Source organism: Humulus lupulus, chromosome 8 (assembly GCF_963169125.1).
Source record: "Humulus lupulus chromosome 8, drHumLupu1.1, whole genome shotgun sequence".
NCBI classification, from domain to species: Eukaryota; Viridiplantae; Streptophyta; class Magnoliopsida; order Rosales; family Cannabaceae; genus Humulus; species Humulus lupulus.
Window position 1 is genome coordinate 68,894,126 of NC_084800.1, and position 24,329 is coordinate 68,918,454.

At 29.2% G+C, this 24,329-nt stretch overlaps 1 protein-coding gene and 1 long non-coding RNA gene across 2 annotated transcripts; one reads left to right on the plus strand and one right to left on the minus strand.

The window, feature by feature from the left end:
• The first annotated feature begins 361 nt into the window (after positions 1–361).
• LOC133797687 (serine carboxypeptidase-like 17) lies at positions 362–23,845 on the plus strand. Its single transcript, XM_062235679.1, has 15 exons — positions 362–692; positions 809–954; positions 19,232–19,308; positions 19,391–19,513; positions 19,590–19,692; positions 19,872–19,909; positions 20,135–20,233; positions 20,356–20,445; positions 20,804–20,926; positions 21,306–21,431; positions 21,615–21,686; positions 23,028–23,152; positions 23,271–23,384; positions 23,495–23,540; positions 23,641–23,845. The coding sequence occupies exons 1-15, from the start codon at positions 505–507 to the stop codon at positions 23,722–23,724; spliced, it is 1,554 nt and encodes a 517-aa protein (XP_062091663.1). The 5' UTR covers positions 362–504; the 3' UTR covers positions 23,725–23,845.
• LOC133797688 (uncharacterized) lies at positions 13,179–14,508 on the minus strand. Its single transcript, XR_009875678.1, has 2 exons — positions 14,216–14,508; positions 13,179–13,940 (listed from the first exon to the last, which is right to left on the minus strand). It is a non-coding gene; the product is annotated as an uncharacterized LOC133797688 (long non-coding RNA).
• Positions 23,846–24,329: the final 484 nt, after the last annotated feature.

The window sequence follows — 24,329 nt, forward strand, 5'->3', positions numbered from 1 at the left end:
ACCAAATATACTTAATCTCTACAACACTAAGAATATAAAACTTTTAACTAAAATCATAATATAAATGTAATTAATTTATTTATTTATTTAACGTAAACTCAAGAAATTTTTTTACCTCTAAACTACTCAGCCTAGACCCGTTTATACAGGCTTAGTATGATGAGAAATTTCTCTCATAAAGAATGTGGACTAACTTCCATTTGTTTTTCCATTCAACACAAAATTCTAACACACCTTAACGTGTATTGTGAAATGAAATTCCCCGAAAGGAGTATCATATAAAACAAAAATAAAAATGTGGCCATGTGGGGGTGATGTACTCTATATTAATGCCCCGGGCATCCTGGCGATTGCGTATTAACTTGTGTTAAATATAATTAATATATTTTTGTATAATCTTAAAATTAAGAAAGACCCTAATGTAAACCACAAATGCAAGAGTGAACAGATTGACTTTGTAAGGAAACTCTCTTGTCTTTGACGAGGAATATCGAAATAGAAGTTATGGCAAGGCAGTCGTATGTAGTCTTGAGTCCGATTCTGGTTTGGAACCATCATATTCGTCTTCTTCTTGTTCTGATTTTATTAGATGCATTCTCAGAACGACTTGCAGTAGCTGCCTCTACAACTACTAATACGCTGAAATTTCTCCCTGGATTCCAAGGACCACTGCCCTTTCATCTCGAAACTGGGTATGTTTATATATATATATATATATATAACCCTCTCCTATGACATAATTAAGCTAGCAATTATGCCAATGGCATTTTTAGTAATTAATGTATATATTTATTATGTATGCATAAAGGTATGTGGGAGTGGGCGAATCAGAGGAAGCCCAAGTTTTCTATTACTTTGTGAAATCGGAAAGGAATCCAGAGAAAGATCCACTGTTGATTTGGCTAACTGGGGGTACTGGTTGCTCTGCCTGGTCCGGACTTGTCTATGAAATAGGTAAAGTAGTAGAGAATGTCTCAATACTTATATAAATATATATATATATATATATATATAGATAGATATGCAAATATTCATTAATACTTGTTTTATTGCTCCTTTCTTCTTTTTCATTTTTTTTTTCTTTGCGGGGATATAGTTTTGATTTTGTTGAAATAGAACCATTACTATCTTCTAAGTTCTTTGAAGAAACACATACATACCCTTGAGTTTTAAATTAAAAACAGTTACTTGTTCAAGGGACATAAAGATAAAGTTAAAAATATGAGTAATTATAATTCTAAAACATAATGTGATCTTCAAGGTCTATTGGCATTGTTGCTAGTTTATAACCCCTCGGTCAAAGAAATTAGATGGCAGCTTCTTTCTAGCTAGTAGGCCTACTAAGTCGAAAACAATTTGAAATTAGTGTTTATGCTTAACAAGAGTTGACTTATATCTCACATCTTTGGATAGTTGGACAAGTTCCCATTAATAATGGCTTTATTATTGGATGCATTTAGCTTATTCTTTATTAATTGAAACCAATGGGGCAACACAAATAGTTTGCCTTATAAATATGAAAATGTCTCCCTCTCTTATATAGAATATTCTATTATAAAAATTATATTAACTTTATAATAATTTATCTACTATAGTTGACTAAAAAAATTAATGACTACACCCTATAATTATCCAGATAACAATAATACAGGTAAGCTTTAAAAATAAAATCAGAATGTTGAGTTTAGTTTGAACGATGAGGGTTTGTTTCCTATTAATAAGTTTTTTTTATTTATTTATTTAATTTTTTTTATAATAGTTTAGCATGGGCGGATTAATTACTATTTTGAAAATTATTTATTTTGGTAAAATAAATTAATTGTGTTACAGAAACTCCAAAACTACTAGTTAAAAGTTGTAGTTAGCCAAAATAATTAAAACGTGTCATATTTTGACGTTTGAAGCACTCCTGTCACATTACCTAAAATCTTATCTATTTTGACTTTCAAAATTTTCAATAGACAAATGCCTTGTATGCTTTGGCACAAATTAAATAAACATAATATTAAAACAAAAAATTAAAATTATTATAATATTATGATAAGTATTAAAACAATATTAATAAATATATAAAATAGAAAGGTTAATTGTAGCGAATTGTTTAAATTAAGTTAGGTAAAATAACTAAAATTAGATTTGAAAAAAGACTAGCAGCCTTCGAATTGCAACTAGATGTCATAGTGCATCTTATTACTTATTAGAGGTGAGCAGATTATCTCATTATCTACGAAAATTGACCAATCCACATTGTACCATGTGGTGTAGTGCGGTTAATTTTTCTTTGTGGATTGGTTAAATGGAATGATTTTTCAAAAAACCATAATATTTGTACCGCACTGCATATATAGATAGGACAATTTTTCTTTAGGGTTTCACTTTAAGCCCTACTGGTAGAGCTCTCAGTATTTCTCGACCCGTGAACAGTTTTCGACACGAATTTTTTTATGACCGTGTATATTGTAGCTATTTAGAGCATTCTGCAAATTTTCAGAAAATTTTGAATAGTTTACAGTACTGAAAGCTAGGTTCAAACATGTTGTTTTCCACGCACATAAAAAAAATTAGTCACGCGTGCAACAACATGTTTGAACCTAGTTTTCGATACTGTAAACTATTCAGAATTTTCTGAAAATTTGCATGATGCTCTAAATAGCTACAATATACACGGTCATAAAATAATTCGCACCGAAAACTATTCCCAAGTCGAGAACACTGAGAGCCTCATCGGTAGGGCTTAAAGTGAAGCCCCTATAGGAGAATTCTCCTATATATATATATATATATTTAAGGTTATTTAGGATTTTTTTCCCCTAAATTATGACCAATATATTATTTTGCTTCCTGATTTTTTTGAGCTATTAAAAATTGAAAAGATTAAGCCAAAAAACGATTGCCTTGTATTGATGTTATACGTTTTATATATACAACCTACAAAAGAATCATTTAACGATTCATATCTTCTAAACTAAGAAACGCTCCTAATATACATCAAATTTGTATCCCGATTGTATCCCACAAATCAATATTAGGATCCCAAAGATATCAACACCCCCGCTCAAGTTGGAGCATGTGAGTTCAAGATGCCCAACTTGCTAAGGAAAAAATCAAATTTGTTCTTGCCTAGAGCCTTTGTAAAGATATATGCCAATTGAATCTTCGTTGGAGCATAGGAGGGATTAATCAATCCCTCTGTAATAGCATCATGAACAAAATGACAATCAACTTCAATATGCTTTGTTCGTTCATGATAAACTGGATTCCGAGTAATATGTAAAGCTGATTGGCTATCACGAAACAATGGAATAGCTCTAGGATGGTGAACCCCTAAACTCAACAACAAGCCTTTGAGCTACTTAAGTTCACAAGTGATGGCCGCCATAGAACGATATTTCGCCTTAGCCGAAGACTTGGAGACGGTGTGTTGCTTTTTCGTTTTCCATGAAATAGGTGATTGTCCAAGAAAGACGAGTCAACCTGTCAATGACCAACGTGTGAGAGGACATGCAGCCCAGTTCGAATCGCACCACCCTTGCAACGATAAGTCATTGTCTTCTCACAATAAAATGCATTGACCTGGAGTGCCTTTTAAATATCTCACAACGTGGAGAGCTGCCTCCCAGTGCTCGCATCTAGGATCTTGCATAAATTGAGATAAAATATGAACCGAATAAGCCAAGTCAGGGCGCGTGACAGACAAGTATACAAGATGGCCTACAAGATGCCGATACAATTCTGGATCAGACAGCTTAGCACCTGTAGCGAGGCCGAGCTTATGATTCTACTCAATAGGAAAATCTTCCGGTTTGGCTCCTAAAAGGTCAGCCTCCGTAATGATGTCAAGAGTATACTTGCGTTGACGCAGAAACAAACCAGGTGAACTGTGAGCGACCTTGATACCAAGGAAGTACTTAAGCGTACCAAGATCTTTCATACAAAACCAATCACTCAAGTAGGCCTTAAAAGCTTGTAATGTAGCAGAATTGTTGCCAGAAACAATCAAATCATCAACATACACCAACACATTAAACTGCAATCCACCCTTGGTGTAAGTAAACAAGGAATAATCAGAATAAGATTGAAGAAAACCATACCCTTTCAAAGTCGTAACTAGCTTTGCAAACCAACAATGAGGTGCTTGTTTCAACCCATATAAAAAATTTCTAAGTCGGCAAACCAAATTAGGATCCGAGCACTCGAACCCGGGGGGAAATTTCATGTAAACCTCCTCATCAAGATCACCATGAAGGAATGCATTGTGTACATCCATTTGGTGAACTTCCCAATTTTTTGAAGCAACAATGGTAAGAAAAGCATGAATCGTTGCCATCTTTGCAACCAGAGCAAAAGTCTCATTGTAATCCAAACCTTCAATCTGATGATTACCAAAAACAACTAGTCGAGCTTTTAATCGCTCAAGATCACCATTGGAGTGATATTTTCTTTTATAAATCCATTGGTTACCCAAAGCTCGTTTTCCAGGAGGAGGATGTTTGAGAGTCCAAGTGCCATTATCTTCCAATGCTTTGATCTCTTCTTGCATATCCTGCTTCCACCCTTCATCCTTCATGGCCTTTTTAAAAGACTGGGGTTCATCTCCAGCAATAATAGCTACAAGAAACTTTTGATATGTCGTAGAAAAGTTGTCATAATTTATATAATGTGCTATAGGAAAAGGAGTACTTGAGGTATGATGTGGAGGGGAAGTAGCAATGGTAGATGGACTCTCTTTCAAAATATTGTGAGTGGCATAATCCCATAGAAGCACCGAAGGAATTTTAGTTCTCATGCCACGACCTAGAACTTCCTCTGACCCATTGTCAACTAAATCAACAGTAGCAGGGGTATTTCCATCAAAACTAGAGACCTCATCTGAGACAGGAGGAGTCATGTTTGTTGTGGTTTCGAATTCTTCCTGGTCTGCGTTCGCTGGACCAGCTGCAGTGGGATCAACCACAAGGAGCTCGGTAGTGATGGGCTCAGCACTAGTGGGCTTGGCAGTCGATTGGGCTGCAATAGTGTCTTGGTTGTCAGGGACTTCATATTGAAATTCCGCAAAATCTGAATCAACATCCACATCCAACTCAAAACTAATTTGAGCCTCTATATCACTAAAAGGAAAAGTATCTTCAAATTTTTTTACGTCTTATGATACAAAAAACTCATTCTTGTCAAGATCATAAAGTCTCCAACCCTTCTTGCCAAACAGATACCCAACAAAGATACACTTGCGACAACGAATTTCAAATTTATCTCCCTTAGATTGTTGATTGTGAGCAAACCATAAGGAAACAAACACACGAATTTCATCATAAGACGGAGTGTGACCAAACAATTTTTTAAAGGGAGTTAAGTTATCAAGAACGGTAGATGGGGTTCTATTTATTAAGTGTGCGGCTATCAAAACACTCTCTCCCCAAAAGTAAATTGGCAAATTTTCTTGAAATCTTAAAGCACGTGCAACGTTTAAGAGGTATTTGTGTTTTCTCTCGACTCTTCTATTATTTTGAGGAGTTCTGACACATGAAGTTTGAAATAAAATGCCAGAAGCAGAAAAATAATCAACCAAACAATTAAATTTCGTTCCGTTATCACTCCGTATTGTTTTGATAGTTTGAGAAAATTGTCATTCAACCATGGCAACAAATGATAAAAACATTCAAAAAACTTATGTTTTATCAATCATCAAATAAACCCACATAGCTCTAGAAAAATCATCCACAATAGTTCAAAAATATCGAACCCCACAAGAGAATTTATGTGTATAAGAACCCCACAAATCAACATGAATTAATTCAAAAATGCAACTAGCTTTATTTTCACTCAAAGGAAATCTATCTCTAGGATGTTTGGCACGAAAACACCCTTCACATGCTTTATTCAAACTACCCCTAAAATTATGAATGGGAGGAAGCAATTTTACTACTTTCTCATAAGGATGCCCCATTCTATTATGCCAAAGTGGCAAAGAAAAGGCCTCTCCATCAACTGTGACTGCTTGAATTAAGCTCGATTCCTTGAAGTAGTAGAGTCCATCATGCTTGCTTCCTGTTCCAATCAGCTCCATCGTTTGGTCATGTATAGCACACCTATAAGAGTTAAATATGACAACACTATTCAAATTGTCACACAATTGCGACACGTCAAGTAAGTTGCAATTTAATTGAAGGACATAAAGAACATGTTGAAGAGTTATAGCAGCCGACAATCTTACTAAACCCTCCTTGGTTGCTACAACCTTTTTGCCGTCAGGAAGGCCGACAGGACACAAGATATTTTTCACATCAAATATGAGAGAAATATTGTCAGTTATATGATTGGATGCACCGGTGTCAATAATCCACAAATTACCATTAAACTTACCACTCAAACGATCACTAGAAACAATCATATTACCAAACACGCTTGCAAGTGCCTTCCATTGATCCGCGAAAAACACTTGAGAAGAGGGTGCGCCAAGAGTTTCAGTGGCTCCTGCATTAGCACGAATGTCGCTGCCCCCCTCGACCACGGCCAGCCGGAACCAAGGAAGATGATGATTTCCCTCGGCCTGCCCCACCATCATTCTTCGTACTATCCTCCCACCAATCAGGATATCCGATTTTCTCGAAGCAGGTGGTCACTTCATGACCAGTTTTCTTACAGTGGGTGCAAGAAAGATGCGATTTATTAGGCTTCTCGGATCTGCCCCGTTCTCGCCCAACGGAACGAACAGCGAAACCGACTGCTTCTGGATTTTCATCAGGTACATTCGATGCCGTTCGAACATGTTCATCTTGAATCGCTAATTGGTAAGCACGATTAAGAGAATGCAACAGATCTTGAGCAAGAATACTCAATTGCAATCGACCGTAATACTCGCTGTATAATCCCATCAAAAATTGGTGAAGCATATCTTTTTTACGGCGAATTTCATGGTCTTGCCCAGCGGTACATCGTGTACAACAAGAGCAAGTAATCAAAGGTTCGTGGGTATACAGTTCTTCCCACAAAGCGATCAGTTTTCCGTAATAGGTGGCAATCGTCATAGTTTTAGTTTTTCGGAATCTGTTGACCATTAACAAGAGCAAATCTCTCTCTGAGAGTTTCCCACAAACGTTTTCCATCTTTGTATTTTGAGAGAGTACTTTTACCTCGGGAGCAATGGTGTTCATAATCCATGAAACGAGCATAGCATGAATAGTAATCCAATCAGCCTGCGTTCAAGGAGGCTCCGGTGAGGTGATTGTGCCATCAAGAAAACCAAATTTATGCCTCGCTTGAAGAGTGGTTTCGATTTCGCCTGCCCAATCGTCATAATTCTCCTTGGTAAAGGGGGCGGGAGTGATGAAGTCACCAGGACGATGTTGAGGACCAATGAAAAAAGAGGAACTTATTTCAATTTTATTGATTTTAGGTGGTGGTGGTGGTGGTTGCGGTGGCATTTCGTCGCCGGTCGTTGTTATGGTCTGTGACAGTGGCATGTCATCGTCGGCCATTATTGTGGATCAGCGTGACTCTGGTACCATGAAAAGATTAAGCCAAAAAAGGGTTGCCTTGTGTTGATGCTATACATTGTATATATTCAACCAACAAAAGAATCATTCGACGATTTATATTTTATAAATTAGGAAACACTCCTAATATACATCAAATTTGTATCCTAATTGTATTCCACAAATCAATATTACGATCTCAAAGATATCGTAACAAAAATTACTCCCAAACTACTCACAGTGTTGTAATATTTGAAAATTTTATCATATGTGACTTCTGTTAAGTTTTATCATATGTAGCTAATAAATTGTTGACTTGTCATTGCAACGTCGGCGCCATGTGTATAATTTAAAATTAAAAATATTTGAAAAACTCAAAAAAAAAATATTTTTTCTTTTAAATTCTTAAAAGAATAATTTTTTTGAATAAATTCTTAAAAGATTAATTGAATAAAATTTTCAAATATTAAAAAAAATCCGAAAATGATCTTTTTTTTTTTTTTTTTACAAAACTTAAACTAATATTATTTAAGCTTTATTAATTCCATCATTATTAAAAATAAATAATTTAATTTTACCAAACAAAAAAATTAGAAGATGTTCAGATTTTTTTTTTAATATATGAAAATTGTATTTAACTAATCTTGTAAGAATTGAATTTTTGAATTATATTTAATTTTAATATTTTATAAGAAATATATATATTTTAATTGTAAATTATTTTTATTTTAAATTATACACATGGTGCTGATATGGCAATGACAAGTCAGCAATATGTTAGCCACATAGGATAAAACTTAATAGAAGTCCCACTTTAAAATACTGTGAATAGTTCGGGGTAATTTTTAACGGCTCGAAAAAATCAGGGTGCACAATAATATATTGGTAATAGTTTGCGGGGCAAAAATCATAAATAGCCTATATTGAATAATTTTTTTTATATTATATATATATATTAAAAAAATTATAATAAAAAATGAATAAACTGATTTTATACAATACACGCACAGAAAGTGTAGTAAACCTAAACTAAACCTGCACATTTTTCTTTCTTTTTACTCAAATCTCGCTAGTCCAAGTTCATCACAGTAAAAGTGATGTATTGTTGTAGACTAATTGTTGTTGGTTGATCTTGTATTTTTATTTATTTTTATTTTACTTTGAATGAGTTTTTATATTTTTATATATATTAGCTTAAAACAACCCATAATGCATTTTGTTGAATTTTAAAGTTGTAAAAAATGTCTATAATTTTAATAAAAATAGTTTTTTTTTTAAATATATATATAATAGAATAAATTATAATTCTATAAAATATATAAATATTTATATTAATAATTTGTACATGTCACATCTAAACACAATATTAACATAAATATATATTTACATGGCTACATGTCATATATATAAAATATAATAATATTTAAAAAGAAATTATTAATAGAAAAAATCATAGTATAGACAGTAGTATATATGCATAAAATATTTTTAGTTTATAATATATCTCGCAATATTCTTTGGTGAATTTGATGAAGAAAAAACGCCACAATCACTTAATAAAAAATAAATTATGATACAAATTTATAAAATAAAAAAAATAATATGTATGTCTTTATTATTTTTAAATAAATATGATTTAATTATTTAAATTATTATAAAATATCTCAAAAATATACTATTTTAATTAGTTAATTAATTTATTTTTGTTTAAGTTTATGTTTGTTCTAGTTTTTGAATTTGACAGTGATAACAAAAGATTATATATTATATGTTTAATATAATATTAAGTTTAATTAAATTTTCTTTAAGTTATAAAATGTATGATTTTTATTATTTTTAAATAATTATCATTATAAAATGTATCAAAAATATCATATTTTAATTTTTTAATTAATTAATTATATAATTTTATTTAAGTTTAAGTTATGTTTATAATCTAACGTTAAATATAAAAATATTCTGTTAAAATTAATAAAAAAAATAAAAATCCGTTAAAACTAAAAATTCTGGTTATTTACACATTTTTTTATATAAAAGAGATATATATAAATTTTTTTTTTTTGAGTTGGTCGGTTGTTACTCATGTTTGTTAATTTAACAAGATTTGATTGCGACTTTGTTATATTGGAAATTTAACATTTTTTAAATATATAAATTAATGATTACCGCACCATTTCGCACGGCACATAGGTGTGGTGTGGCTTGTGATTAATGTAAATAAAATTAACCATGTATTTAAGATTTTCACTTAACCACAAACACTTTGTGGGTTGGTAAATTTTTTTACCTTTTCACCGCTTACCACCCTAGGCTCACCCCTATAATACTTATTAGACTATAGTCGAAGAATAAAAGCCATTTTTCTATAATATATAGCTGACTTATATTTTAGCCAATTATAACACAAGAGTTGCATTTAGGGCGTGGAAAAATTAAAGCTAAAATAATTAAGGGGCAACAAGCAAAATAGGCCCAAAACAGCTATTATTTAGATAAATATCTCAATTTTAAAAAGATTAATAAATAGCCAAATACAACAAATTAGTATAGCGAAATTCCACATTTATCCTTCATTTCTTTAACCTCTTTAGCCTTAGGTAAACTATAATATTCACTTGGGGCTTGGTGCAAAATGATAATTTGGATAATCAACAATATAAAATAGTCATTTTTCTACAATTTTAAAATTGAGTATATTAGCTTCTTCATGTCATTATTTTGTGTCATTTACTATAATTTCTCAATAAGTAAAACGTTAACTAATGATTGGAAAGTTTAGCTTAATTTATTTAGTTGCTAATTTTAACTTTTACACAGTAACTTTGGAGTTATTAATGTTTGATAAAGAAAAGAAGAAGATAGAAAATATGCTTAAAGATTATAACGCTCCATGCTGAAATGAAGTACTGACACTGATAAATCAACAAGTTGTTTTACAAAATAATTGTATATGCAGTTTGAGTATAAAGCTAAGAACTCTCAAAAAAGTATTTACGTAATTCAGCATAACAAAAATGGCCAACATCAACGAGACAATATTAGTTATCAATATACCTTAAAATATAAATTTTGTAGCTTTTTGCATGCTACAGTGTTCGTTCCTTTATACATTGGTTTATCACTTATTTATAGTGAATAAAAAATGGATGACTAATCACTCATTATTTCATCTTTGATTCCAGAATTAATAAGTATTAATTCTCTTTCGATTTGCTTTCTTTATTGTGATCCTGCCATGCAAGCTCACTTGAAAAGAGCCTTTGCTTGCTCCCAAACGATGTCGAGCACACCTCGAGCAGTTCGCTAAAGCTCTTGTTCTAAGACCAATTAGGTTCTTACACAAGCACATGCATAGTCTTTTCTTCTGGTCCAATTATGTTTCTACTCGTAGATATATTACTTTTTGTTGTGTTATACGTCCTAAAAACATGCACAATAGTTGGCCTGCAACAACTTTCTCTCGAACAAAATAAATATCAAGCTTGATGTGTTTAGTGCAAGCATATTGAATAGGATTAGCTGAGAGCATTACAATAATTTATCACACCACACTACGGGGGACTACACGTTACTGTTGGAAATTTCAGAATACGTAGTGGAAAGCGTTTATGGTCCAGTAAATTTAAGAAAAAAATTCTCAAAAACATTTTATAAGATTCTTTGATTTTTATATATATTTATAAAAAAAAACTTTTTACCTCTTGTAGTTTATCAAAAAATAATTCTCATTATAATAAACATTATTTCTATCCACAAGTATGAAACTCGCACTAAAGTTTTCTTCAGCATTCTCACCAATTTTGGATGAATGAATGAATGAATTAATTATTGGGGTATTGTATATTAAGTGGTGGAATCTAGAGAAAAGGTAGTTTATGATTTTTTTTTTTTCCTAAACAATCAAAGTGGCAAAACAAAGAGTCCATGTTATTGTCTAATATTACAAGCTTGCATATACAATAATACATTTTTTTTAAATTTATAGCTTTACACAATATTACAAACCTTATATGCTAATGATTTATATTAAAAGAATAAATGCAAATCTTGATAATTAAATATTCATATTCAAAGTATGAATGAAAATCTTGATAATCAAAGATTAAGTGATTAAATGATTATAATACGAATTTATAAACATTTAATCATCAATACAAATAATAATAAACACAATTAAAAGTTAGGATTTTAGAGAAATATAACATTTGAATTGAACAATTGAATCTTCAAACTTGAGGAACATCTAAAGACTTGTACACGAAGAGTATCGTTGTCCAAAATCTTTAATTCAAGTCTTCTCATTGTTGCTTGAAGCTTCACCAAGATGAAATGAGATTTGAGAATTAACAAGCATTTAAAACTCACACAAGTCAAGCGATTCTCGGTAAGTTTCTTGGAGAAAACTTGTGATATTTGAAAGCTAGAGAGAGAGAGAGTTGAAAAGTGTAATCAATGTTTTACAATAACTCTAATAACATTTATGTATAGTATAGGCACCGTCATTAAGTCTGTCCAATAGAATTAGAACTTTGAACACATCATTTGGAGCTAAAATTACGTAGTCGTACAGACTTGAATGTACATGCTAGATGATGCATCGCTTGACACTAGACGACAAATCGCCTCACAAGCAACACATCACCTAGTTATGGTTTTTTAAAATTTTCAACATAGGCAATGCATCGCCTCTACACCTGACTTAACACATTCTCAAAATGTCTTAAATACTTACAACTACTCTCAAACTTTTTGGGCATGCTTAGATAACTCATTGTATCACTTTAGAATCAATTATACACTACTACAAAGAAAACTTTTTAGGACTCGCATTGCGAGCCATACAAAAGTTTTTAGGACACGCCTCCCACGAGCCATCTATTTGAAAGCCTTAAAGAGTGAGGTTTTTTAAGGCACACGTTGCGAGCCTTAAAATAATGTTTGCACATCCTTAAAGATCCCGTTGAGTGCCTTTAAATAAAATCTGTAGGGCTCTCTTCTCTTTTAGGACACGCAATGAGTACCTTTAAAGGTAATATTTTAAATTTTAATTTGAAATTATTATTTAAATGAAACATTTATAGATTAAAATAACAAAACTTATACATTGGGATAATTACAAAATCTAAACATTTTTTTTTAAAATATGAATAACCAAACTTGTCACATTTATAATACAAAACTAGAAATTCTAATGTCTTGAGTTAAAGATGGAACCCCATAATATCATAACATGCCTTGATAATGGATTCTTCAAGAAACATTTTCTTCCCTTTGAAAAAATTGGTCAAAGATTTCCATTGAAGTAAAACAATATCTTCTTCTCAGGTGGCCTAAAAATCCAAGATCATTACAATCCCAAAATTTACATATCAAGGAAAAACTAATTGCATCCATTATTTAACATGTAAGATCAATAATCAACTCAGTGAAACATCGTTTAACATATATTTATAGATGACAAAATGCGTATGTGCGGGGGATAGTGTGTGCCATAAATAATTTGGCCATTAAAATAAGTAGCCTTTTGATGAAAGAAGGAAGTCAAGTAGCCTAGTAGCATGAACAGAGGACACACTAGCAAAATAGTTGTAAAACTAAAGCCAAAGCCAAAAAAGGAGCATTAGACCAACTAATTAAGTACTCTGTATTGTGTTTTAAGATATCAACTCAAGCTCACACATACATGACTGACTCAAATAATAGTACTTATATGATCACCACCAAGAAGGCACTCATAATCTCGTGTCTGAGGCTACAAGTTTGATTGAGGATGAAACACATACAACATATAGATTATGGTCTCTTACAAAGGAAAATAATTATGACATATTATATTTATAAAAAGTGATATTCTCCTGATCATAAACCTTCCATACCAAAATCCCAGTAAGCCATGCCTCCCGACAAATCAAGAACTGAATAAATATCGCTCATAATAAAACTTTTCAAAAAACATTCCAACAAGAATATAAGAGCAAACTTATTACCCAAAACAGTAAATACTCATGCTACACACTTATCTACAAAAACCATGCTAATATTCTCTCAAGAAAACTTGTGGCATATATATAAATGAAAATCATTGCTAAAATTTAACTGCCAACACCAGTATGATCAACTTGGCACCTGAAAGTCTGAGTTTTTGATGTAACTGTAGCGCTCATTTCCACCATTAATCTTTTGGAATTGGATATGCTAACCCATGATTATTAGCTCTCTTTGTTCTGCTTTTCCTTTGTTAATTGCAGATAAAAAAAAATAGCATGAGAAGAATTCAATTCAAAATCCTAAAATGGATTAGACATGACCCTAAACTAATCAATGGATAAATAAAAATAAAGCTTTCTTCAAACACGATAAATAGCAAATAAACCAATAACAATAACATGTTCAAGTGATTAATGATAAATATGCTTCTTATCCAAATGTTTGTGAAATCTTGGTGTTCAAAGAGGCGATGAATATAACCTACAACCAAAGCAAGTAAAGTAATCAAATTCAATATTTTTTTTATTTAACATACACGCATATATAAATTCAAAACTACATTAAAATATGAAACAATCAATTTTTATTAAACATATCATGCAAATATATAAACATAATTAACCAAATCAACTAAAAAATCATTCAATTGCTTTTGAAACTAGTAAATGGCAGCAAATTTTGAGAAGAAACACAAACATGTAAAAATAAATGCTAAAGAGAGAGATCGAGACACAATGAGAGAGAGAAAGATTTACCGCGAGTGGAAGAGATTGAGACGTCGTTCTCCAACCTCGCCAAGCCTCGTCTCCATCGTACCCACGCCGCCAAGCGAGTTACCGTTGCTACTATGCACAAACTATCTCCTGCGAAGCCACCTCCCAAGCACGTCATTGTCTTCCCCAGAGCCGCACCGTTGGGAGAAAAAGGGGTTGGAATAGAGGTGATAGAGGAAGAAGCAGAGTCATTTCATCAGAGAGAGAAGTGTGGGAAGAGGAGAAGTTGGGTTTTTTCTCTTATTCTTTTATTAATTGAAAAGTGGGCTAACGTGCGTGTAGGATTAGGGAATATAAAAGGCAGCCAAAAAAAAAGCTTTTGTCAACAAAAGTAAAGAAATAAAGGCCTCTTTCTCGTTGTATTCTTTATTTTTGTTTTCAAAGTTCTTATCATAAAACAGAAAATATATTTTTTTTTTTGTAGTTTTCAAAAAATAAAAAGTATTTGGTTAATATTTTCTAAAAGTAATTTTTTAGTTTTATTTTTTTAAATCTTAAAAATAAAATTAACAAATATATTTACAAAGAGAAATTTTTTTTAAAAATTTGTAATAAATAATGAGATAAAATAATTTGAAAGAAAAAATGATGAAAAATAAAGAGTGAGAAAGTAAGGAGAGAAAATATGAAGAAATAGAAATTGAGAATAGATAAATTGATTCAAGAAAAATGAGAGAGAATGTGTTGAGAAAGAAAGTGAAGAGAGAGAAGTGAATAGAAAAAAATGATGAGAAAGGAAATAGCAAGAGAGAAAAAATAATGAGAGAAAATGATGATATATTAAGTGATGAGAGAGAAAATGATGATATATTAAGTGATGAAAGAGAAAATGATTACATAATAAGTGATGCAAGAGAAAATAAGGAGATAAAAAATTATGAAAGAGAAAATGAAAAGATAGAAAGTGAGAAGAGAGAAAATAACGAGAGAGAAAGTGAAGAGAGAAAATGTAAGGAGAGAAAAAGTGATGAGAGAGAAAATAAGGAGATAGAAAGTGATATGAGAGAAAGTGAAGAGAGAGAAACTAATGAGAGACAAAATGATGTGACAATAAATGATGGTAGATAATAATAATTAAAAAAATGATATAAAACAATAGACAAATTTTTTTTTAGAACAACAGAAAATAATTTTTTGTTGTTATCAAAATTTTCTGTTTTTTGTAATTTTGTTTTTAAATTTTTTTTTCTGAAAACAACGTCAAACACCCACAGTAGTTTTTTGCTTTAAAAACAAAAAACTATTTTTTAGTTAAGGAGTCAAACATCCTCAAATGTTATGTTCGATAACATTTTTGTTTTTAAATTTTAAATATAAAAATAGTAATATTATTTTTATTTTTGTTTCTTTATTTTTAAAAAATAAAAATTGTTTGGTAATTATTTTGTTTTTTATTTTTACAAACAAAAAATAATAAATGTTTTTGATAACTTTTAATTTTATCTTTTGTTTAACAATACAAAATGATGTGTTCATTCGAAGAAGAGAAGAAAAAAAAGAAACGAAAAGTCGAATACTGTTTAAAAAAATTTTGAAAGTGAAAAAATTCTATATTCAAAATTTATTAAATTTTAATGAAATTTTTTAAAAATAATAAATAAAAATAGAATTACCATTATTTTATATTTAATTATCAAATTTTTAATTAATTAAATAAAAAACTATTTTTTAAAGTGTTACCAAATAGCACCAAAATTATAACTATTTTAATTTTTAAGGACGCAAATAGTGTATCCTTAATACTTTGTTAAAACCCGTGATTTTACTATACTTTTTTTTAGGACACTCATAGTTATTTAGGACGTGAAATATGCATCCTTGAATGTTTTTTTTAGGACAAACAACTTAACTTTTATTTCCTAAAAACTTCATAATTTTTTTTAAGTACATGCATTTGAATGTGTCCTTAAAACGTGTCCCAAAAAATTATTTTGTAGCATTGATAAATAATTATAACAAAATCGTATATTTTCACTTCAATTTAAGTGAAAATTATTAAGTATTTTACACCACATTGTATAAACAGTTTAATCATTATATTTAATCAATCTCAATACTTTTGGCCCAAGCACACATGCCACAACCCAGAATCAGTAACATGAAGAGGATGAAGTCCCCACACTACAAAAAACAGGGGCTATACCGAGAACAAACATCGTCAGTAGAAGCCCATATGTCATCGGTAGACATTGTGCCGAGAGCATGTCCTCGGTAGAAATTTCTCAGTACATCCTCGTCGGTAGAGGTAAACTTCTACCGAGAACATATATAGCTAGTACCGATAACAAATGTTATCGGTAGAGAGTTGACAATATCGTCGATGGAACCTGTCCAAATTTGTTATGTGGTGGGGCTATACCGAGGTTTACAATATACATATAATGTGATTTACACTCATAATATTGTTACATATTTATAAAAATTTCGGCAGCACCTCCCCATAGTTCTCATAAGTGCGCAAACTAAAATTAAGTATGCCCACTTACGAGAACAAAAGAGAAGCATACCGAAATCTCTACAAATGAAACAATAAATAAGTAACAAATCACGCTATAGGTATATAGCAATCCCAAACTGTTCAAACTGGACAATTCAAAGAGAGGAAAATTTAAGAATCATTAATGGCTCACCCTCTCCGAATGGGTCTGAGACTTTTAGTGAAATTTTAAATAAATAAAAATTATCACTATTTGATAATAATACACTATCATATTTTTGAAAATAATTTCTTGTTACCAAAGACAAACAAATAGATAGAATTTTCGTCTTATGATATTTAAGTCTATATTTATTATGTATAGTAATTATCATCATTTGTTTATATATAATTATTTTTTTATTAATAATTATTCTTATCATGTGTGAGTTAAATACTAAATTTAGTAATTTTAACAATAATTTAGAGTAGAATAACAAATATTTTATTTATTTAGGCTTAATTTTTTTTCTAATTTAAATTATTTTAAATTAATTATATAATTATCAATAATTAGTTTTATAATTATTTTTTAACATTAAAATGTTCACTAAAATTTATAAATTTTATTTTCATCATTATTAACAAAATTATTAAATTTACTAATTAACTCACTAATGAAATCAATTAAATGTTAGTTTTATTGAATAATCATTTTATTAAAAAAATTAGTAGATATCTTAAACCTATATAAAAAAAAATCGGCAGCATAACAACTATATTGTCATATATTCAAAAAAAGAAAACCAACAAACAACACTCAGAAAATACCCAGAACAAACAACATAGCATTGCAAACACATTTTTATAACTAAAAGTCAAATTACATACAAAAAACATCGTAAATCATATTAATTCTAATTGCAAAAATAAACTATTAAATTATAATTTTCCATACTAATTTAGATAAAAACATATCATGTACATTCTTACTTTACATCTTAAACATTTAGCCTATTTTATTACTCACATTCATCATTAATTAATCTTTCACAAATTAATTGATAATAAATTAATTATTTATCCAAAAAATTACAATAACTAAATCATAAAGCTATATATGCATTTCACTAAAATACTACACAACATTATATTCTAAAAATTGCATATAACTAAATTTTTATTTCTAATTATAAATCTTACCTATTATAAATACAAAATCAAATATTAAATATATATATAATATGGCAGATAACAACGTATTAAAAATATGTAAAAATAAGTTTTTTTCTTCCATTTTCACCAAAAAAAAAATCTGAAAATATTTTAAAAAATGACAAAAGTCTAGATCCCTACATACTTGTTGAGAGCTTCTGCGATTCAACAATATAGCTTCAAAATCTGAGAAATACTATACAATCGGAGTAGAGTGAAAAAAAAAAACTCATTTAGAGAGAGTTAAACAAAAATAAAATGAAATATATGGAAATACATACCTTGATTAGAGCCTGTTGATAACTAAACCTTCTTTGGAGATGAAGATTTCTCAAAAAACTATTGTTTGGGGGCGGAAAACCATGGAATACTGATTTGGGGGCGGAGAGAAAAAGGGTTTGTAGATTTTTTACGTTTTGGGGGAAATGAGCTCTATTGGGGAAGATGACTGATATAAAGGACTTCTACCGAGAACATTTGTTCTCGGTAGAAGTTCCAAAGTTTTTTGCATATCAACTTAAATGAAAAAGAATCTGCTAAGTCTTGGCGCGGTTCTGAAAATATGCTTCTACCGAGAACAACAAAAATTATTCTCAATAGAGCTATTCTCTGAGTAGACCCTATTTTTTGTAGTGCCATACAAGTTGTATCGGGCGATGAGATTGATGGTAGAATTAATGGGTGGGATTATGAGATTAATTATTATCAAATATATAGTTTGAGGAGAAAATGACATAAATATCCTTATTAAATATTAACAAATGTATTATATAATTTTTAAAGAAATAATTTTATTAATATTATATATAATATATCACTTATATATATTAATTAATTAAATTTTTTGTAGAAATAATTATATTAATATTATAATTTTTACAAGTATAAAAATTTAATATTACTATTTTACTAATGATTTTTATTTTAATAAGATTATTTTTTAAAATTTAAATTATATATATTTATCCTTAGTTTGGGATAAAATTAAAAAAAAAATTGTGATAAAATGTTTTTTATTATTAAAATTATTATTTTTAATTGAAAGTGTCAAATATATATATATATATATTAATGTTCAATAAATATTTATATAGGTGGAATTTATTTTTAATCTACTAAAGGGACAACTTTGTACTAAATCTTTTTAAGGTGTGTGAAAAAAATTAATAAACTTATGAGCAGTTTAATTAGAAAGGTGTGGAAAAATATAATGTTATATATAAAAGCACCCAAAATAAAATATATTACCGAACATGCCCTTTAAATTTATTTTATTTTTATATTATTAGTAATATATAGTACTATATATATTTATATAAAGAAAAATCTAGTTTCATCATCTAAACAAACATTGAACTTATTTATAGGTCCACTTCATTACAAGGTTGAGGAATACAATGGGATGACACCTACACTGGTCTTAAATGACTACTCTTGGACAAAGGTATATTATCTATATGTCTATATCCTCAACAAAGAAAATAAGATATCTCTATATCTCTTAATGTGAAAATCTTGTGGAACAGATTTCAAATATAATATTCGTAGATGCTCCTGTTGGCACTGGATTTTCTTATTCCAAAAATACTTCAGCATATGACCAGGGAGATTTTCAACATGTGGACCATCTTTTTCAATTTTTCAAAAAGGTATTAGTTACAAGTTTGCCAAAATTTTGTTTTCACTTTTCTTATTGGTGCAATTAAATTTCATGTATAACTGCAGTGGCTCATTAATCACCCGGAGTTTATATCGAATCCTTTATACATTGCCGGGGATTCATACTCAGGCATTATTGTTCCCATGCTTGCTCAACAAATCTCAAATGGTATAATACAATGTTATAGGAATTATTGTTTTAATTTGTGAATTAAATAATCTTATATTATATATGTACAAATAGATTTAAAAGCTTTCTTTGGTACTAGTGTGTTACACTCATAAAATGTATGTGAGAGTATTGATAAAATAATTGTAATAAATATTTATATATATTTTGTCATGCAGGAATCAAGGATGGCACCATACCACCTATAAATCTTGAGGTTTTTATTATATTTTATAACATCTACGTACATATATATATATGTAAGTATACACTAATTAAGAAATAGAAATAGAAATTAGGCTATCTAATTTCTCCTATAAAGAGCTTAATATAAGTGAAATAAAAATTCTTTGTCTAATTTTTTAGTGTCCTAAATTGTGTCTAACCAATAAACACATGTCACATTATTTAAGATATTACAGTAGTAAGATGAATATTTCAGGGATACATACTTGGGAATCCTGCAACATATTCATCAGATAACAATTACAAAGTCTCATTTGCTCATCGAACCGCACTTATCTCTGATGAACAGTACCAGGTAATACTTAGTTAAATATATATATCATATATATTATATGTATATTGAAATGCTAGCCAATTAAGTAGTGGATTATTGTATAGAATATGATTATCCTAATAATTGGTCTAAACTGTGTTTAGTCTTTGGAGAAAAATTGCAGAGGACAATATTATGGAAACATAGATCCCAAAAATATCAAGTGCTTGAAAGTTTTTCATGCTTATGAAAAGGTATTAATATTATTATTATTATTATTATTATTAGAGAAATTACTGAGAATAACTTTTTTTTTAAATAATTTTGCACTTTAATCTAATTTGTATAATATTTTACTAAATGTTTCCTGTCTAAAAGTTCGATTGATTGTCTAAATTTTTCAATTAGTTGTCTAAAATTTTCAATTCATTATATTTAAAAAAATTCAACTAGTTAACTAAATTGTCAGAACACAATTTAAAAAAAAATTATTATAATTAGATTAGAATGCAAAATAATTTAAGAAAATAGATATTTTTAGAAAATACTATTATTATTATGTTACGTGTGTCATGTATAATTTATTTGTCGCATAACAATTTCTGTGTGCAGTCCATTTCAGGATTGAGTGAAGGACAAATTCTGGAATCACTATGCCATAATTATAATATCACTCTTTATTTTAAAGTCCCATTTATTCATGGATTGACCATTATTTTAGAGGAAGGCAGCGCGGTGAGCACCATTTCAAGTTTTTTTATTTATTTTTTAATTCATACAATACTATTTGTCGGATTAAAAAATTAAAATAAAAAATACCTTTTTTTCATTTTTATTTTATGAGAAATTGGTGAGAATAATTTATTTTAAGTAATTTTGTAATTTGGTCTAATTTTAATAATTATTTGTAAAAAAAGTTTCTGTATAAAAATTTGAATGGCATTCTGAATTTTTCTATAAGCTGTTTGAATTGTCACATATATTTTGCAAAAAAATTATTGAAATTATAATTGAATGCAAAATAACTTAAAAAAATGATCATCTTGTCAAACAAGTATTATTTTTTTTTTTATTACGTGACATTATTATTGTAACATATACTTTGTATGTACAGTACTACATTTCAGATTTGAGTGAAGAGCATGCTGAGGAATCACAATGCATGATAACGAGTAAAAGAAGATCGTTGACTCTAAACTCTGATGATTCTGACTGGCTTCGTCCATTTGGCTGTAGTCGAGTATATATTAGATACCAATTACTTCCACATGCGCTTTGATTAGTTGGAATTTTGACAATATTAATTTACATACAAAAAAATTAAAAAGAAAAAAAAAGAGTTAATAAGATGTTCTATCGAGCTATTGGCTTTAGATCTCTTCGCAACTCATCACTCGATCGTTTGTTTTCTTAATGTGCTCAGATATATGATCAGTTGCTTTCTTTTTTCTGGGCCAACGATCCTCGAGTTCGTGAAGCCCTTCATATACCAAAGGTACAAATCTTTATATTTTTATTTAATAATACATCAATGTATAAGGCTTACCAGTCACCAAATTTTGTTAAAGAAAAGTTATGTGTTATTGATTTTTTTTTTTGACAAAGTTATGCGTTAATGATTTAAGCGTGATCAATGTCAGAATGAAAAATAAAATAAAACAAGGGTGATGTACAATAATTAAGTAATTCAAAAATTGCACTTAAATCATTAAGTAATTTTTTTAGCGACAAATGTTAAGAAGTTGTCTGAAAGATTGCACTTAAGTCATTAATTAATTTTTTTGGTGACAAAAATTAGTAAGTAGTGTAAAATATTGCACTTAAGTTACTAACTAGTTATTTTTGTTGCAAAAGTCATATTTTATGCAAATTTTATTTTAATTTCAATTAATCAATAAGTGACTAAAAATATATATATATATATATATATATTCATAACACAATATAAAAAACGGAATCTCTTTTAAAAATAAAAAATAATTTTAAAATTTCTAAATAAAAATATTATTTAAATAAAATTTTAGAAAATAATACAACTTAAAATTAAAACTTAGTTTATTTAAAATTAAATAATTTTTAATGTTATAACTTTTGATTTTTTTTATTAGTAAAATAAATTTCAAATAAATTTTCAATGTTAGAATTATATATTTTTGTGTTTTTATTAATTAATTAAAATTGAAATAAAATTAGTAGAAAATATAACTTTTGCAACTTAAAAATTATTTAGTGACTTAAGTGTAATATTTCAAATTACTTACTAACTTTGACACCAAAAAATATATTTAATGGTTTAAGTGCAACCTTTCAGCCTATTTATTGACTATTGCCACCAAAATATTACTTAATGACTTAAGTGCAACCTTTCAAACTATTTACTGATTTTTGCCGTAGATTTCTCTTAATAATATATGATAATTTTTAGAGATATTTAGGTCAAGACTACCTAAAGAATGTTGTGTGTTTCTACGTGTCATAGAACAAATCTTTTTTCTAGTGAGGAAAGAATCAAAGATAGTAAAATAGTCATTGTGTCCGTCTCCGTTAGGTTTGGACTAACATGTGTCACGTCGTGGGTGGTCCATCTCAAAAATATTTTTAAAAATGAATTTAAATTTATTTTAAAATAGAAAAATATTTTAAATACATTTTTGAAAACACATTGATCCTTAGGGATTGGATTGAGAAAATAAAAATACCTATATTAAACCGACTTTAGTGTTGAGAAAAATATAATTATGTTTAATATATCGACCATTATCTCTATATAAATTGATCGGACATTTAAAAAAAAAAAAAAAAAAGTTGTGATCACGAGATGTATAATGTTGTGCAGGGAAGGGTAGAGCAATGGAAGCGATGCAACGATAACATTCAAAATAAATATAAAAAAGAAGTTCTTAGCACTGTTGAGTATCATGCAAATCTTAGTGCCAAAGGTTACCGTTCTCTAATATACAGGTGCATGCATCTAATTTATTTCGTTAGTAATAATAATATGTACATGGAAAATAAATAAAATAATAAGACCAAATTCTCACAAACTACTATTTATCTTAAGTAATTATTGTGTTGGCAGTGGAGATCATGACATGATGGTCCCATACTTGGGTACTCAAGCATGGATAAAGTCATTAAATTACACAATTGTAGATGATTGGAGACCCTGGATTGTCCATGACCAAGTTGCAGGGTAAGTAGTACATGTACACCTCATGACTTCAATATTAATAATTATTCATCCCAATTTTATTTAATGTACAATGAGTTTTTTTTTATTATATTATGTTTTCGCATGAACAGGTTCACCAGGAGTTACTCCAATAAAATGACATTTGCAACCATTAAGGTAAGAAATAAGTGTTCTATTTTTATTGCTAGCATAGAATATATATGAATACTTTTGTTAATTTATTTGGTTGGTTTATGAATTATACATATATGTGCAGGGAGCAGGGCATACAGCTCCTCAGTATAAGCCTAAAGAATGTTTTGCTATGTTTAAAAGGTGGATCCATTACGAACCTCTTTAATGAAATTTGGTTCAAAACCACTCTTAAATTATATATTATGGAACTGAATCCATGACTACACTAGTACATGTATAAAAATTATCTGTCTATCAAATAAAATATCGTGAATATTGACTCATTATTTAAATTTCTTACTCCTATTTTACATATTCTAACGGAAAAGCAACACAAAAAAATAGCAGGTTACGACTTCTTCTCTTTTTACACGCTATTAATTTGTGTGATTTCTTCTTCTTCTCCTTCTTCTTCTTATTAGTATTATTATTACGCAAAACCTCAACTTTTTTCGTATTTTAAGTTTGTACATCCAAGTTTCCCAGAGCATCTTTGGTATCTAGTTCAGAAAACTGAACCCATTTTCCTATACTCCAATCACAATATCTGGAATTTTCAAAAAAAAAAAAAAAAAGAGAGAGAGAGAAAAACTCAAGTTAAATTAAAGGAGTAATCAAATGAACCTCATTTAAAAAAAAATAACCACAACTTAATTAATCAAACAAACATATCTTTTTACATGTTTAAAACATTGAATGCTTAAATGATCTTTGTTATTTAAGTAGTATATAAAATGGCAAAGAGCACCAAAATGTTTAGAAATTAATATG